Source organism: Dermochelys coriacea, chromosome 3 (genome assembly GCF_009764565.3).
Source record: "Dermochelys coriacea isolate rDerCor1 chromosome 3, rDerCor1.pri.v4, whole genome shotgun sequence".
In the NCBI taxonomy this organism is placed as follows: domain Eukaryota; kingdom Metazoa; phylum Chordata; order Testudines; family Dermochelyidae; genus Dermochelys; species Dermochelys coriacea.
Window position 1 is genome coordinate 209259290 of NC_050070.1, and position 18041 is coordinate 209277330.

At 47.9% G+C, this 18041-nt stretch overlaps 1 protein-coding gene and 1 long non-coding RNA gene across 4 annotated transcripts in view; one reads left to right on the top strand and one right to left on the bottom strand.

Annotated features, from left to right (window-relative positions):
* The window catches only part of ZC3H6 (zinc finger CCCH-type containing 6), an 80850-nt gene extending 79907 nt beyond the window's left edge, over positions 1-943 (bottom strand). The window contains exon 1 of one of the 3 annotated variants that reach the window (XM_038396026.2): positions 316-943. In XM_038396026.2, coding sequence (XP_038251954.1) covers positions 316-407 — 92 coding nt within the window. In that variant the 5' untranslated portion in view covers positions 408-943. The remainder of the gene's footprint in view (positions 1-315) is intronic. The other 2 variants (XM_043512388.1, XM_043512385.1) reach the window with 2 other exon arrangements.
* On the top strand, positions 935-9971 carry LOC122459685. Its single transcript, XR_006280515.1, has 3 exons — positions 935-1162; positions 4701-8343; positions 9810-9971. It is a non-coding gene; the product is annotated as an uncharacterized LOC122459685 (long non-coding RNA).
* The last annotated feature ends 8070 nt before the right edge of the window (positions 9972-18041 follow it).

Below are 18041 nucleotides of genomic sequence, written 5' to 3' on the forward strand. Positions count from 1 at the left end.
AACATTCTCTCCCACCTGACGGGCAGCACGGGGTGGGGGGAAACAAACACAACGGTGACAGTCAACAGACACCCGCTGCACAGTGCATCGTATGGCAAGAGATGGAACCAAAAAATGAGATGTCAAATGCATGCAAGAAAATGCCCCTGTACTTAGGAGCCCCGCCACCCCCTTCCCTCCCCCCGCCGTATTAACCCCCCACTTCGCAGCCTGGAGGTGACCTGGCCCCCAGCCCCGCACCCCCTTACCCCGCTAGGCACATTAACCCACAGCATCACCGTTATGAGACGCGGAGAGAGAAGAATGTTACTCGACCTTTCGTCCCCCGCATGGTGCCTGTCAGAGTCGGGCATGTTTGGGTCAAGGACTGGGTTTGGGGGGTTGGCGAACAGGCTTTCAAAGGCCATGGTGCGGGCCCTGGGGTGAGCAGAGGAGGAGGAGGAGGGAGGTGGAGGAGGAAGGCAGGACACTGCTGCTGCCCGTGGTGGTGGTGAGGAGGAGGAGGAGGAGGAGGCGGAGGCGGCGCGCGCTCGGCGGCGCAGGAGGAGGAGGGTCGGTCCCTCAGCGAGGAGAGATGATGAAGGTTTCACTCACGGTTACTTAGTGAGACACTAACAGTCACTCTGTGCAGGAGGCTGCACAGGGTGAGCCCGGCCGCCCCGCTGCCCGCTCTGGCAGTCCGCGCGGGCAGGCGGGGCCGGCGGCGCGGCGGCGCGGCCCGGAGGAGCAGGCCCGGGGCACAGGAGGAGGAGGACACACGGGGGGTAGGGAGTGCTGGTGGCCGGAGATGCCCGGTTATGTCTTCCTTACAAACATGGCGCCCGCCCGCCCGAGACACTCTCACAAAATGGCGGCGGCGGCGCGGCCCGAACGCGCTCAGCGCCTCGGCCAACAACAACAGCTCCTTCCGCGCCAGGAGGAGTCGGAGGGCGATGGCGTCGGACGGCCGTGGCGGCGCCCCGCCCCTGCGCTCCCATTGGGCCGCGCCCCTAGCGTCACGGAGCGGGAAGCCGACGATTGGGAGAACTCGCTGCCAATCGCTGGAACGAGGAGGCGGGCCTTACCGATCACCGCCCTCCCCGTAGTGAGATTGACTGTCTTGACAAGGATTTGCGTCCTCCTCCGCGGCGCAGGGATACCTGAGGGCAGGGAGAGGAAAAAAGTCCGCCCGTGTCACGTGCCTTTCAAGGCGCTAAAAGGGGAGGGGGGGGGACCGAGCCTGAGGCAGGGCACAGGGGCCTGGCAGGTGTAGACCCCTTATTGCTAGTGCCCTGGGTGGTGCCCATACCCCAGCAGATAAATAACAAACCCAGGGGCTGTAACAAACCACTGGCACCTGGCGTTTGACCCTCTGGGGTGCCACCTGCCCCCACCCACGAGCACCCCCCTCAGGTTCACAGCCCAGCCGGCTGTGGCAGAGCACATGGCAACCCGGGCCTGGGCTGGCTGCTTGAAGGGGAAGGCCGGTCATCCTCTCCCCGCTGTGGCTGTCTGCCCCTCCCATAGCCCTGTCCTGCCGACCCCAGAGCTTCCAAAATCATGGCACTGGCCCACGCCCATTGGGGTGACAGGGAGTGTTGCCCACACTCCCAAATCCGTATTGGGTAAGGCGATTTTGGACCCTGCTGCAGGAGCTCTCACCCTATGTCTCCTCGTCCCCTGTCCAACAACTATTTCTACCCTCAAATCAACCCTGTCTTTTCAGTCCCTACATCAGTTCTCACGCCCGCCCAGGCCCGCCATCGGTTCCGTCCCCACATCAGTTCTGCCTGACCCCTAGCCCCCACATCTGTCCAGCCCCCAATCTCTCCATCAGTTCAGCCCCCAACCAGCTGCTCCTAAATTATGCCCCCCACACACCAGTTTTGCCGCCCCAGCCCCAACTCTGCTCTTTCTGTGGCTCTTTAGCCCCTCTCCGAAGCCTGGGGAGGGCAGCAGTGGGGTCCTCTTCTCCTTCCAGGTGTGGGGGCAGCTCCAGGGTTTCTTTACCCCTGCTGCCCTAACCCAGGCCATGGGGTGCAGGGAGCTCACAGGTAGGGTTGCCACCCTCCTGGTTTTGCCAGGAGTCTCCTGGAATCAGGTCCAATCTCCCAGAGGCTACTGAAGCCAAACTGGGAGATTTTAGCTGCTAAAACTCTGGCAATGCAGCGGGGCTAAGACAGGCTCCCTGCCTGCTCTGGCCCCGCACTGCTCCCGGAAGCATCCGGCAAGTCCCTTCGGCCTGGGGGGCGGCGCAGGGGGTCTCCGCGCACTGCCCGCATCCCAAGCACCAACTTCTCAGCTCCTATTGGCCGGGAACTGTGGCCAATGGGAGCTGCAGGGCCAGCGCTTGCAGGTGCAGGCAGCATGCAGAGCTCCCTGCCCCCTTTTCCAGGGGCCAGACATGGAGGCTGCTTCTGGGAGCGGCGTGGGGCCAGGGCAGGCAGAGAGCCTGCCTTTCCCCCATTGTGCTGGCGCCTGGGAGCTGCCCGAGGTAAGCGCCTCCTGATTGGAGCCTGCACCCTGCACCTCCTCCTGCACCCCAACCTCCTACCCCATCCCGGAGCCTCCTCCTACACCCAAACTCCCTCCCAGAGCCTGCACCCCTTACCCCCTCCTGCAGCCCAACCCCCTGCCCCAGCCCTGAGACCCCTTCCCGCATCCAAACTCCCTTTCAGAGCTTGCACCCCACATCCCCTCCTGCACCCCAAACCCCTGTCCCAGGCTCAACTCGGAGCCTCCTCCCACACTCCAAACCCCTCGGCCCCAGCCCAGAGCCCACACCCAAACCCCCGCCCCAGCCCAGTGAAAGTGAGTGAGGGTGGGGGAGAGCGAGCGATGGAAGGAGGGGGGTGGAGTGGGCGTGGCCTCGGAGAAGGGGCAGGGCAGGGGGGCACAGGTATTTGATTTGTGTGATTAGACAGTTGGCAACCTTACTCACAGGAGTGGGGGAGGTCAAGAGGGGACCTTGCTCAGAGCAAGGGGTAGGGATGCCCTGAGCTGCTGGGCTCTTTCTGCCCTCTCCCATCCCATCCTGTCTCCTCCCCCCCATGAGGAGAGGGAGGAAGAGTTCTGCCTGCTTCCTGTAGCAGCCCTGATTGGCTGCTCTTCCCCAGGAGGTGGGGCAGTGGGGAAAGCAGCCAATCAAAGGGGTTTTCCCTCCAGTAGGACTGAAATTTGTTAGTGGGCTGGAGCATCTCCCATCATCACCAGACTGACTACAACCCCGGCCAATCCGGGAGAGGGGTGTGGTCTAAGCCACGCCCCTTAGAGAGATTTAGGCTGGAAGGAGGCAATTTTCTCTCCTTGAGTTTCACAGCCATGAACCTCATCCCCTAGAGTTAGTTACCCCAATCACGTCAGCCCTTTTGCACAACAAAACCAAGGTGAAGGAGGAGGATTTGGTACCCATATGCTATAACTCAGTGGTTAGAGCACCCACACAGGATGTGGGAGACAAGGGAATGCACACCTTGTATGAGGATCACGCCAGGGCTTCAGCTCTGGGCATGCCCAGCGGCAGAAATTTAGGCGCCAAGGGGACTTTTCTGGTAGAAACGTAGGCACCTAGGGAATTTAGATGCCAACAGGGTGAGGCAAGGTGGGTGAGGTAACAGAAGTTGGTCCAATAGAAGATATGATCTCACCCACCTTGTCTCTCTAATATCCTGGGATCGACATGGCTACAACTATGTACACTTAGGTGAGCTGAGCAGAGGGGTTGAGAATCTAAATTTTGGGATTTTGGCACCTAAAGTGGCAGTTCGGGGCCTACATTTCTTTGTTGATACAGCCCAAAGTCTCTTTCCACTCTTATTCTCCTTCTATGCTCCTCATGAGTCTCCTGTCCTCCACCTGTCCCGTACATTCACTTGCCCCCATGTTTACCTTCTTTTCTCCTCAAAGCCTCCTACCACTCACATAGTCTTTCTCTGCTATCCCTATTGCTCCATCTCTTACTCTCCATATCCTCTCCCCGGGTCTCATTCCTGCACACAATATTCTCCTGTTCCCAGCACCCAGTCATTCTCCCCCTATTTTATTTTATTCAGATGGTTGTTATCTTCTTTTCAGAGGCAGGAGGGACCATGTAGAGCAGTTTGTTTATGTGCACAGGGATGTCCCTTGAATCCTCTTGAGACATAGATTCATAGATACTAAGGTCAGAAGGGACCATTATGATCATCTAGTCCGACCTCCTCTCAATGACACTTTCATGGAGGTTCGAGGCACTCAGCAGTCCTCTGGCAAAGGTCTCCAGGGATGGCAGCCTTATTTCTTCCTCTGTGTAGTACACTTTCCCACGTCAGTCAGCGATCACTTCGGCTTGCACCATTGCAGTACACGGGCTAGCAGCATACAGCCCCAGTAGCATATGGGACGCCAGCAGCAGCTGGGATCTCTCTGCCTTTGTTACCCTCTGGAGTGAGAGATCATTTAAAATCACCCCTGCCTGTGGAAAACAGTGCCAGTATTCAGTGCCAATGCTCTATACTACTAGATTCATGCAACTGAGCAATTCCTTCATTTCCCTCACCTTTGGCGGGCCATACTCCCCATGGCTGGTACTGTGACTGACACAGTGCACAAGCAATGCCAAGCAGGAGTAAGAACGTAGTGCTTAAAACTTCAGGGAGCAAGGGGAGTGAGTTTCGCATCTTAACTTTCATTTTCTGTAGTGAATAGACTGACAATGGTACCTCTGTGTGTTTTATCTGCAGCTGCTGCCACTGTGGCCTTTAGGGTCTCTCCCTCCTCACCCAGAGAATGCCTGTGCCAGATAAGGAGAAAAAAGAGGACTTGGGATGACATTTTCAATGAGATCCTGAAAGCCAACCTTGCATTGGACAGTGCACACAGGGCCTGGAGGATGAACGTTGAGGGCAGACTGGAGTAGGAAGAGTGGAGAGGAGAAAGGCCTGGGAGTCCAAGCAGTAAAAGGAGAGGGAGATGCACCAGGACGTAATGGGTCTTGTCAGGCAGAAAACACAGGTGCTGCAGATTCTGGTGGATCTGCAAGTTCAACAGTCCTGGGCTCACCTCCCTCTGCAGCCCACTGAGAACTCAATATTGGGACCTACCTATACCCCCCTCAATGTTCTACATGGCATCAGGGGTCACTGCACTATCCCTACCACTCCACCCTGGGGGACGTTAAAGACAATCACAGCTTCACATACACTGACCTATGAAAGCCACATTTGGTGTATGTGTTGCTGAAATGGACATGAACATTGGTCCCAGACAGTCTTTTACTTTCTGTGTGCGCACATACAGGTGATGGAGATAGTCAGTGAAGCTTTCCTGGATGTCCTCAAGATACACCTTGCTGCACAACTCTATTAAGTACTTAAAAGATTCCTGAGTCACTGAAGAGAACAATGAGAATTGTCTAAAATTGATATAGACCTTATCCCTTCATAAGTATAGTCTTCTTATGCTCCAATACAAATATTATATGAACTGGCAGATTCTCACCAGCCCTCCGGGGTTCAGCAGACAGTCATTAATGCACTAATTCTAATAAAAGGGGGGAAGCAGTATGAAATTTATCATCTACATCCCAGGCTCTAGTCCTCTTATCTTATTTCTTATCTTACCAAGTCCACAGTTTCCTGGGGACGTGAGCCCCAGCCTGTGCCCTTCTCTCCCCAAACCCAGAACCTTTCCCCCAGCTGGTATTTGTCTCTTCTCCTGCCCTTTCTGCAGCTGTTTTGTTTCCTAGGTACTGCTTGGGCCTCCCAGAGTGCACCTTCATTCGCTCCTCCCTTGGAATGAGATGGGTCTGGGTTATATAGGCCCAGACCCGTCCCACTCCCAGCCTCTGAGCAGACTGCTTAACTGGAGTTGGGTGCTTTGTTTTTTTCAGATGCTTGATGGTTACCTGTTCTGTCCATTCCCTCTGAAGCACCTGGCATTGGCTACTGTCGGAAGACAGGACACAGTTAGATGGACCTTTGGTCTGATCCAGTATGGCCGTTCTTATGTACTTTCCCCCTCGCTCTCCTTCCATGTGAAGAGTTCACTGTGTCACATGTTCATTTTGTTGATTTTATTGGTTTCTTCAAATTTCTAAAATACAACTAATTAAATCATCATCTTACTAACTAACAGAAGTTAGTTCCATGTTGTCGCTGTCATTGTCAGTGGCATGGAATTATTTTGGACTGTTTGGTAACTAGAGAAGGGTACTGGCCGGCTTTTCAGAAAGGTACAAATAGTGGCCCAGATTCTCAGCTGGGGAAGCTCCCCTGAAGACCATGGAGCAACAGATACATACAAACTGAGAATGTTGTGTCTCAGTGATGAATGGTTCAGTAGCAGCAGCTGCTTCTTTTCTGCAAACTTTGTTTTTCAGTGAGATAAAGTGCAAGGTGGCGCTTGTCCTTGGTATGCTAAACTGTCTGAACTAGAGCTTCAGTGTCTGGGCTCTGAAATGAGATCATTTATTTTAAAAACCTTTGCACAAAGAGAAGCGATTTATATCTGAAATTGACCAACGTTAGAGAGCGCTTCTTCCTACAGTATTGTCCTCTCCAGCCAGGCTTCTGGTATGCCAAGAAAGTCTTCTAATCATCTAGAGGGCACTCTCCCTTTACCAACACTCAAAGAACTGACAAGATCTCAGAAGGGAAGACGATACCAGCCCTCTGATGCAAACTGTGCATCAAAAATTCTATTTCTATCCGAACGGTATCAGGGGACGTTTTACATGGAGTCATTTTCCAGAAGAGAGAGAGTATGAGAATAAAGAATTGATTAATGGGTATATGCTGAAATGAAAGAAGGGTTTTAAATTACTTTTCTAGTTAAAGGGAAAACTCAAAGCCAGAATGAGTTAAAAGTGGATTTCTGCAGAATAACGATGCAGTAAGTGTGACCCTGTCATGTAGCAGGGTATTTCAGCGTGGAAAATGAAGCAAGTTGATTTTAATACGAAGTGAATGGGGCCTAAAAAATGGAGGATGGCTGTGAAAATATTGATTCCTAAAAATAAATACAGTATAATCCAAATGGTATCAGTGCAAAGATCCAGCTGCCCACATCTCTGATATGTGGCATTTTTGCTAAGCATTCCCAGGATAATCCATTCTGAAATAATCTTTCAGATGATGTGTCATAACTCTGGCCTTTTAGCAGAAACATACATTTACTTTAGATAGTATCAGGGAGGATCAGTGTACTTTCAAGGAACAAAATTAGGGAGGCCTCTATAATGCTTGGAAGCATAACACGGCACCTTAAATTAACAGGAAAGAACCCACGTCCCAGATACAGTGCTTGCTGTTGGCGGAAGGCTAACAATGCATTTCTGAAGTGCAGTGCAAATTGCTGGTGCTGGCAGTCAGTGTGAAATTTACACTTACGAAAGGGCAGAATCTCACAGTAGTCAAGCTACCTTTATAGCATTCAGAACTCTGGCAGTATTTCCAGGTTTTGCAATTTTTCCTACAAAAAGGCACAATATGTCCTGCAGCATTTTCTTATTCCTTTGATCTCCAGTTTGTTGTTTTGGCTTCTTCTGATTTGGGGCTTTATATGTATATTTTCAGCATAGCCTCCTTTTTTATTTGCTTTTGGGATTGTAAGTAGTTTTCCTTTGATCTTGCTTCCAACTGTAATGACTTTCCTCTTTCTCCCTCCCTCACTAATTCCTTCCTGTATGTATTTTTCCTTAATAATAGATGAAATATTCATTAATTGTAAGAGCTAGATTGAACGAGACTGTGTATGGATTTAATGGTCCTAGAGTTTATTGGTGCTACTAGACATGAGAACACTATAAAACAGACGTCAGGAGCTCTTCAGTGCCAGCTGAGGGCATCCCATATTGTAACTCACATCAGGCCTGACACACTCGTTGTCCCAACACACTGTTGTCATCTTATATATCTCAAAGGTGTCATGTGGTGACACACTGGTCTCAAAATCATTGCGTAATGAATATATGGGTTCTGTACAAAGAGTTATGGATACGTGCTGCAAATACATTCTTAAAATGTGTTTGGAAGGCAGCATGTGAACCCAGCCTGCCCTAGACAAAGAAATGTGGATTTACCTCTCTGACCAGCTTGGTTACAGACAAAGGACAATGAAAGTACATTTACATAGGAGATAAACAAAGCCATCAAGCTAAACAAGAGAGGGAGAAGACCATTTAACAAGCAAGTTGGGGGACAGAGTCTGCATCCTAGGAAGCCTTCCTGGTTCTTGAGGCTGATACAATGGTCTCTGAGTAATATAAATGGAGCAAAAAGACCTCTTAGTGATCCATCACTAAGGGGACATATAGGCTACAGAGCCCTCTGAGCCTGTGAAAGTTTGTCTCCTTGTCTAGAGAGCTATGGATGCTGTTACTTGGAAGTAAGTAAGAAAACTGCTTAGACAAAGATTGCAATTTACTAAAATTAATTTTAGTTACCAAAAAGTATGTTTTATTTTGTTTTATTTGTAACCATACCTGTCTGTTTTATCCTTGCTCAGCACCACTTAAATCTCTGTTCTTTGTTAAACACACTTTTTCTTGTTTTATTACAAAACCATCCCAGTGCTGTGTATTAAAGTGAAGTGTGAATCTTCAGCCAAACTAACAGGCTGATGTGTGCTCAGTCTCTTTGGAGGCAGTGTCTCTTTGGACATTGCAGAGACACTGCTCTGGGGAACTCAGGAATGGGGTTCACTGATTGTTCCCTGCAAGGCACGGTTTAGACTGGCAGAGTCTCAAGGAGTTTGTTAGCAAGGCAGACAGGTTGGAGTGCCAGGGAACTGACACAGCTTAGCAGCAGCAAAACTCTCACTATTGCTAAGCCAGAGGATAACACAGTGGCTCACACTCGTGGGTACCCTGAACAAGATGTTACAAAACAACAATACAGATTTTACACATACAACTTTTTTCCTAGACAACACTTGGAATTTTGGTAAAATAGTTGCCAAAACAAAATTCTCAGGCTTGTTCTGCTGCAAGAGAGGGAATCTGATTTAAATATGTTAAATTTCATAGCAGAAACAAATGTTTAAAATCAAAATCTTGCTGATCTTCCCATCTTTGAGCATCAGACTAATTACAAGAGAAAAGTGGTGATATTAATGTAAACCTGGCGTTTGAGCTTTAATTTTTAGTGGCCCTCTTTAGTGGCCTCTTTATTTCTTTAACTTGCTCTCTGAGGCCATGTCATCAGATCATCTCCAGGAAATAATTACTTATGGAACGAGAACTGTGGAAACTAAGGTCAAGAAAAGATTTGCAACTCGTGTCAATTCTTAGAAGAGTTGCCTCACATTTATAGACACAATAGTCCAGCCAATCTTCCACCTTCTGTTTTTAAGGAGAAAGAGAATTCTTTAACAATAAGTAATGTAGTTTGAGACCTGTCCTTTGAATTTAGCTTGGTACTAAAAATAAGTTCCATTTGAAATGTGTTTCAAACTGACAACTTCTATACTAAACTAATTATTTTGTTTTGCTATTTTCTTAGTAGATCTATTTCCTCTTATTTTATACCATTTTGAAAATAGGTGTAAATAAAGGTAATTATATAAAGGTATAGAGTACAAACTTAGCTGGATCTATAAAGTGGGAATGGGATATCTATATCTAGCTATATAAAGCTAAGTATTATGTACATTTCTGGATCCCGTCTGTTTCTGCCACATCTCTTTCCAGATGGGGTACCCACATTCCCAGTGAGGGTGTAGCATCAATTTATAGATTAGTGTAGAAATATTACAATGCTATTTTATATTACATTCTTTACATACATCTTTCCTTTTTTTAAAAAAATTGAGCTGTCCACAGTGATGCTCATCTCTTTTCTGATTGGTTACAGTTTCAGAACCTCCTGATTGGCTCCAGACCAAGGAGAGAGCCCAGATTGAGAAGGCAACAGAGAGAGCACATAATGAGAACATAAGAACGGCTATACTGGGTCAGACCAAAGGTCCATCTAGCCCAGTATCCTGTCTTCCAACAGTGACCAATGCCAGGTGCCCCAGAGGGAATGAACACAACAGGGAATCATCAAGTGATCCATCCCCTGTCACCCATTCCCAGCTTTTGGCAAACAGAGGCTAGGGATACCATTCCTGCCCATCCTGCTAATAGCCATCGATGGGCCTATCCTCCATGAATTTATCTAGTTATTTTTTGAACCCTGTTATAGCCTTGGCCTTCACAAAATCTTCTGGCAAGGAGTTCCATAGGTTGACTGTGCGTTGTGTGAAAAAATACTTCCTTTTGTTTGTTTTAAACCTGCTGCCTATTAATTTCATTTGGTGGCCCTTAGTTCTTGTGTTATGAGAAGGAGTAAATAACACTTCCTTATTTGCTTTGTCCACTCCAGTCATGATTTTACAGACCTCAATCCTATTCCCCCTTAGTCGTCTCTTTTCCAAGCTGAAAAGTCCCAGTCTTATTAATCTCTCCTCAGACGGGGATGTAAGTAAAGAAAAATCGTGTCTCACTAATCTCAGAATTATTTGAGCATGTCAGTAAAGTAGTGGATAAAGAGAACGGGTTGACATAGTTTATTTAGACTTCCTGAAAGCCTTCAGCAAGGTCCCGCACAAGAAGCTACTGAATCAGCTAAACAGTAATAGAGTGAGAGGCAAAGTATTGTCCTGGATCCACACCTGGTTCGGAGACAGAAAGCAAAGAGTAGGATTAAATGGGCAATTGACACCATGGCAAAAGATGAACAGCAGGGTCTCAAGGATCCAAACTAGGTCCCATGTTGTTTGATATATTTATTAATGATCTTGAAAGGGGAGGGAGCAGTGAGGTAGCAAAATCTGCAGATGACAAAAAATTATTTAGGTTAGCCAGGACCAGAAAGGACTGTGAGGAATTTCAGAAAAACCAGCACGAGCTAGGAGAATGTGCCACGTGATGGCAAATGAAATCCAATGTCAATAAATGCAAAGTAATGCACATTGGAGAGTAAAATTTAAACTACTCATACATCTTACAAGGTCCTAAGCTAACTGTATGAATTCCAGAAAGGGACTGCAAGCAAAAAAGCAAACAAGAGGTTTGGATGCATAAGGAAGGAGATGGTGTATAATACAGACAATATTCTAATGCCTCACCCAGATCCTGTGTGCAGTAGGGGGCATCCCATCTCAAACAGGAAATTGCAGATCTAGAGGGGCTGAAAAGAGGGTCCTGGAGAAAATCACCTGTGAAGAGTGATTGAAAAGATTGGGATTGTTACCTGAGAAAGAAGAGGAGTAAGGGGGACATGATAAAAGTCTACAATATAATGACTGGTGTAGAGAAGGAAGATCAGAAACATCTGTTCTCACTGTCTGGTAACACAAGAACAAGGGGACTTTCAGTCAAGCAAATTAAAAGATGGGAAATTCAAATCTGATAAAAAGACCTTACTGCTACAGAAAACTGCTAAGGCCAAAAATTTAACAAGATAGAATATTTATATGGATAACAATAATATTCAGAGTTATGATAATTAATGTTGACAAGGGATATTAAACCTCCTGCTTCAGGGCTTAAAGGTGATCACTAATGTTTAGAGGTCAGGATGAGATCCAATGCGGGGTGCAGATTATCCAACATCTGCTGTCGAGGGGTTTTTAATACCTTCCTCTGAAGTATCTCATGTTGACCATCATTCAAGACAGGATACAGGACAAGATGGACCTCAAGTCTCATCCAGTCTAGCAGATGCTATGTTCCAGTTAATTTGTAAGCCAGTAATGTGTCTAAATAGTTCAAATTATTTCTTCCAATGCACATTTCTTCCAATGCACATTATTCTGCATTTTCAACCATGAATTTCGTCTGCCACTATGTTGTCATATCACATAACTTAGAAAGGTTCCTTTGAGGTTCCTCACAATCATCTTAATTTTGATTAAGAACCTTAATTTTAGGTTAGTCTTCTTGAATGAATGAAATAATTCAATGTCATCTGCAAATGTTGCCACCTCATTGCTCACCTCCTTTTCTTTAAAATTTATATCCATCTGCCTAACCACCATACTGGTCCTAGTACAGATCCATGGGATACCTCACTTGTTAAGCTTTTACATGTTGAAAAACTGACCATTTATTCCTCATCTATGTTTTCTGTCTTTGAGCCCGTTTTTAGTCCAGGACAGAAATTTAACTGAGAGTCTGTAACTACGTTACCGCTATTTCTTAAATAGCCTATTGTGCAGGACTTTGTCAAAGGCTATTTGAAAATCCAAATTAATTTGGTCAACCTATTCTTGTTATATAGCAGCCCCGAGTGCTTCCAAAGCTATCATAGGTATGTGAGTAGGTGTTTTCTGGTGCTGGCAAACACAAGCAGAAAACAGGTAAATTTTGATTCATCATTGTGTAAAATCCCTGCCCTCCAACTCCTGTGATCCAGCATCAGACAAAAGTTTTTTTCTCCACACCAAACACATTGCAATTCTTTTCCAACAGCCTGGAAAGCTACATTACAACATGACTGTGACTATGGTACGTTAAGACTCCAATAAAAAAGAGTTTATCTGTGTATCTCTCCTGTAGTGCTATAGTTGCATGGCAGAATTTGCTCATTGCTTGACATTCATTTTGTGCCCATCAGGTGGCATCTGTGAACTATCCATGCTCAGCAGTCTTTCAGTAGTTGTGAATACCCTGAAGTGGTAATGGCAACTTAAACAGCAGCAGTAAATATCTTTGTAACTCACACACTTCTCAGTGATATAAAAACAGTAACACTGTGAATAATTACAAAGCAAAATAGTATCCTCATGGATCTACTTTGCAAGAAAACAAAGGTCTGGAGAAATTTTGAAAAGAGATTTTTTTTCTTAGCTATCAGGGTTCATCCTCATTAGCAAGCTTGGGAAAACACCTATCCCTGTCTCTCCCACATCACCCTTGTGGTTGATTTGAAGCCAGATGAGGCATGGTATCTCCCAGGTGATATCTCCAAACTGGAGCTGTCTACTTGAGGTACTTGGCCCATTAATTCTCATCCATCTCCCTGACATCATCCCCCCCATGCCCTCGCTGCATATATAGCAAGGGTCAGGTTTGGGTATCCTCAGAGGAGGTGAAACAAGGCCTCAGGAGGAGTTGATTTGCCCCAGTAGCTGCAGAGCCTGGGTGAGCCCCAGACTCCTAAGGACAGCGTGCTCCAGCAGTGCCTTCAGTGTGAATTGGGGCTGAAGCTAAGGGAGTTTGGTATTTGGGCACCTAAATTCCCTCAGGCCCGTTTGACAATCTCAGCCATGGGCTTTAGCGTGGTGGAGCCCAGAGCATTGTGCAGCACTCGATATTCCAAGGGCTGTCTTGTGTGCCTCTGATCAGCCACTGGGACTTGACTGGCACATGAAAACACAACTCGTTTGCTCCCGATGAAACAGTTCATCAGGCCACATCCAATAGAGATCTGCTCTGAGCCAGTTAATACATCTTTTGGTTTACATACCCTCTTTACCCATTTAAGTCCTGATTCAGCAAGACACTTAAGCATATGAATAACTTTAAGCAAGTGAACAGTCCCATTGACTGCAGTACACCCGCATGTGCTTCATTGCATTGTTGAATCAGTTAGTATGGAATCTCTGCCCTCCTGGAGACCAGAGCACATTATACAAGGACTTTTGGAGACAGTTTTTTGCTTCCAAATATTTTCTGTATAATTGAAGTGCCAAATGTCTTATATTTCTGAGCATGGAGAATCCTAGTGCACTCTAGGGGTATGTCTACACCACGAAATTAGGTCGAATTTATAGAAGTCGGTTTTGTAGAAAGTGTTTTTATACTGTTGAGTGTGTGTGTCCCCACACAAATGCTCTAAGTGCATGTAGTCAGCGGACTGTGTCCACAGTACTGAGGCAACAGTCGACTTCTGGAGCTTTGCACTGTGGGTAGCTATCCCACAGTTCCTGCAGTCTCCACCACCCATTTGAATTCTGGGTAGAAATCCCAGTGCCTGATGGGGCTAAAACATTGTTGCGGATGGTTCTAGGTACATATCGTCAGGCCCCTGTTCCCTCCCTCCCTCCGTAAAAGCAAGGGCAGACAATCGTTTTGCGCCTTTTTTCTTGAGTTACCTGTGCAGACACCCTACCACGGCAAGCATGGGGCCCACTCACCTAACCATCACCTATGTCTCGTGGGTGCTGGCAGACATGGTACTGCATTGCTACACAGCAGCAGTTTATTGCCTTTTGGCAGCAGACAGTGCAGTATGACTGGTAGCCGTCGTCGACGTAGTCCTGGGTGCTCTTTTAACCGGGCGCCTGGACAAACATAGGAGTGACTCAGCCAAGTCATTTCCCTTGTTTCGTCTCATGGCGATTGAGTCCTACCGGCAGTGCACTGTCTTTTAATCTGCAGCTAGCAGAAGACGATGGCCAGTAGTCATACTGCACCGTCTTCTGCCGAGCACCCAGGAGGTGACGATGGCTAGCGGTCGTACTGCACAGTCTGTTGCCAGCATGATGAATAAAGATAGATGAAGTGGCTCAAAACAAGAAATAGACCAGATTTGTTTTGTATTCATTTTCTCTTCCCTCCATCCCTCCCTCCCTCTGTGAAATCAACGGCCTGCTAAACCCAATTTTGAGTTCTATCCTTGAGGCGGCTATTCAGTTTCTCGCAAAGCCACCCCCTTTGTTGATTTTAATTTCCTGTAAGCCAACCCTGTAAACCATGTCGTCAGTCGCCCCTCCCTCTGTCAGGGCAATAGCAGACAATCGTTCCGCGCCTTTTTTCTGTGCAGACGCCATACCACGGCAAGCATGGAGCCCGCTCAGATCACTTTGGCAATTAGGAGCACATTAAACACCACACGCATTATCCAGCAGTATATGCAGCACCAGAAACTGGCAAAGCGAAACTGGGCAAGTAGGCGACGTCAGCGCGGTGACGAGAGTGATGAGAACATGGACACAGACTTCTCTCAAAGCACGGGCTCTGCCAATGTGGGCATCATGGTGCTAATGGGGCAGGTTCATGCAGTGGAACACCAATTCTGGGCTCGGGAAACAAGCATAGACTGGTGGGACCACATAGTGTTGCAGGTCTGGGACGATTCCCAGTGGCTGCGAAACTTTTGCATGCATAAGGGCACTTTCATGGAACTTTGTGACTTGCTTTCCCCTGCCCTGAGGCGCAAGAATACCACGATGAGAGCAGCCCTCACAGTTGAGAAGCGAGTGGCAATAGCCCTGTGGAAGCTTGCAACGCCAGACAGCTACCGGTCAGTCGGGAATCAATTTGGAGTGGGCAAATCTATTGTGGGGGCTGCTGTGATGCAAGTAGCCAACGCAATCAAAGATCTGCTGATATCAAGGATAGTGACCCTGGGAAATGTGCAGGTCATAGTGGATGGCTTTGCTGCAATGGGATTCTCTAACTGTGGTGGGGCCATAGACGGAACCCATATTCCTATTTTGGCACTGGAGCACCAAGCCGGTGAGTACATAAACCACAAGGGGTATTTTTCAATAGTGCTGCAAGCACTGGTGGATCACAAGGGACGTTTCACCAACATCAACGTGGGATGGCCGGGAAAGGTACATGACGCTCGCATCTTCAGGAACTCTGGTCTGTTTCAAAAGCTGCAGGAAGGGACTTTCTTCCCAGACCAGAAAATAACCGTTGGGGATGTTGAAATGCCTATAGTTATCCTTGGGGACCCAGCCTACCCCTTAATGCCATGGCTCATGAAGCCATACATAGGCAGCCTGGAGAGTAGTCAGGAGCTGTTCAACTACAGGCTGAGCAAGTGCAGAATGGTGGTAGAATGTGCATTTGGATGTTTAAAAGCGCACTGGCGCAGTTTACTGACTCGGTTAGACTTCAGCGAAACCAATATTCACACAATATCTGTGAGAGTAAGGGGGAGACGTTTATGGCGGGGTGGGAGGTTGAGGAAAATCGCCTGGCTGCTGGTTATGCACAGCCAGACACCAGGGCGGTTAGAAGAGCACAGGAGGGCGTGGTGCGCATCAGAGAAGCTTTGAAAACCAGTTTCATGACTGGCCAGGCTATGGTGTGAAAGTTCTGTTTGTTTCTCCTTGATGAAAACCCCCGCCCCTTGGTTCACTCTACTTCCCTGTAAGCTAACCCACCCTCCCCACCTCCCTTCAATCACCGCTTGCAGAGGCAATAAAGTCATTGTTGCTTCACATTCATGCATTCTTTATTAATTCATCACACAAAGAGGGGGATAATTACCAAGGTAGCCCAGGAGGAGTGGTGGAGGAGGGAAGGACAAGGACAACAAGTTTAAAACTTATTGAATGCCAACCTTCTGTTACTTGGGCAATCCTCTGGGGTGGAGTGGCTGGGTGGCCGGAGGCCCCTCCACCGCGTTCTTGGGCGTCTGGGTGAGGAGACTAAGGAACTTGGGGAGGAGGGTGGTTGATTACACAGGGGCTGTAGCGGCAGTCTGTGCTCCTGCTGCCTTTCCTGCAGCTCAACCATATGCTGGAGCATATTAGTTTGATCCTCCAGCAGCCTCAGCATTGAATCCTGCCTCCTCTCATCATGCTGCCACCAGCTTTCAGCTTCAGCCCTCTCTTCAGCCCACCACTTACTCTCTTCAGCCCGCCACTCTCCTCCTGGTCATTTTGTGCTTTCCTGCACTCTGACATTGTCTGCCTCCACGCAGTCATCTGTGCTCTGTCAGTGTGGGAGAACAGCATGAGCTCAGAGAACATTTCATTGCGAGTGCGTTTTTTTCGCCTTCTAATCTTCGCTAGCCTCTGGGAGGGAGAAGATCCTGTGATCCTTGAAACACATGCAGCTGGTGGAGAAAAAAAAAGGGACAGTGGTATTTGAAAAGACACATTTTATAGAACAGTGGGTACACTCTTTTACGGTAAACCTTGCTGTTAACTTTACATACATAGCACATGTGCTTTCGTTACAAGGTCGCATTTTGCCTCCCCCCACCGCGTGGCTAACAGCGGGGAACATTTCTGTTCAGCCATAGGCAAACAGCCCAGCAGGAACGGGCACCTATGAATGTCCCCTTAAGAAAAGCACCCTATTTCAACCAGGTGACCATGAATGATATCACTCTCCTGAGGATAACACAGAGAGATAAAGAACGGATGTTGTTTGAACGCCAGCAAACATACACTGCAATGCTTTGTTCTACAATGATTCCCGAGTACGTGCTACTGGCCTGGAGTGGTAAAGTGGTGGATGGAATAAGGCTGCCCTCCCCAGAAACCTTTTGCAAAGGCTTTGGGAGTATATCCAGGAGAGCCATGAATGCCAGGGTAAATTAAACATTAAACATGCTGGCTTTTAAACCTTGTATAATATTTTAAAAGGTACACTCACCAGAGGTCCCTTCTCCGCCTGGTGGGTCCGGGAGGCAGCCTTGGGTGGGTTTGGGGGGTACTGGCTCCAGGTCCAGGGTGAGAAACAGTTCCTGGCTGTTGGGAAAACCGGTTTCTCCACTTGTTTGCTGTGACCTATCTACAACCTCCTCCTCATCGTCTTCCTCATCCCCAAAACCTGCTTCCGTGTTGCCTCCATCTCCATTGAAGGAGTCAAACAACACGGCTGGGGTAGTGGTGGCTGAACCCCCTAAATGGCATGCAGCTCATCATAGAAATGACATGTTTGGGGCTCTGACCTGGAGCGGCCGTTCGCCTCTCTGGTTTTCTGGTAGGCTTGCCTCAGCTCCTTAAGTTTCATGCGGCACCGCTTCAGGTCCCTGTTATGGCCTCTGTCCTGGGAGATTTTCACAAATGTTTTGGCATTTCGAAAACTGGAACGTAGTTCTGATAGCACGGATTCCTCTCCCCATACAGAGATCAGATCCCGTACCTCCTGTTCGGTCCATGCTGGAACTCTTTTGCGATTCTGGGACTCCATCATGGTCACCTCTGCTGATGAGCTCTGCATGGTCACCTCTGTTGATGAGCTCTGCATGGTCACCTGCAGCTTGCCACACTGGCCAAACAGGAAATTGAAATTCAAAAGTTCGCGGGCCTTTTCCTGTCTACCTGGTCAGTGCATCTGAATTGAGAGTGCTGTCCAGAGCGGTCACAATGGAGCACTCTGGGATAGCTCCCGGAGGCCAATACCATCT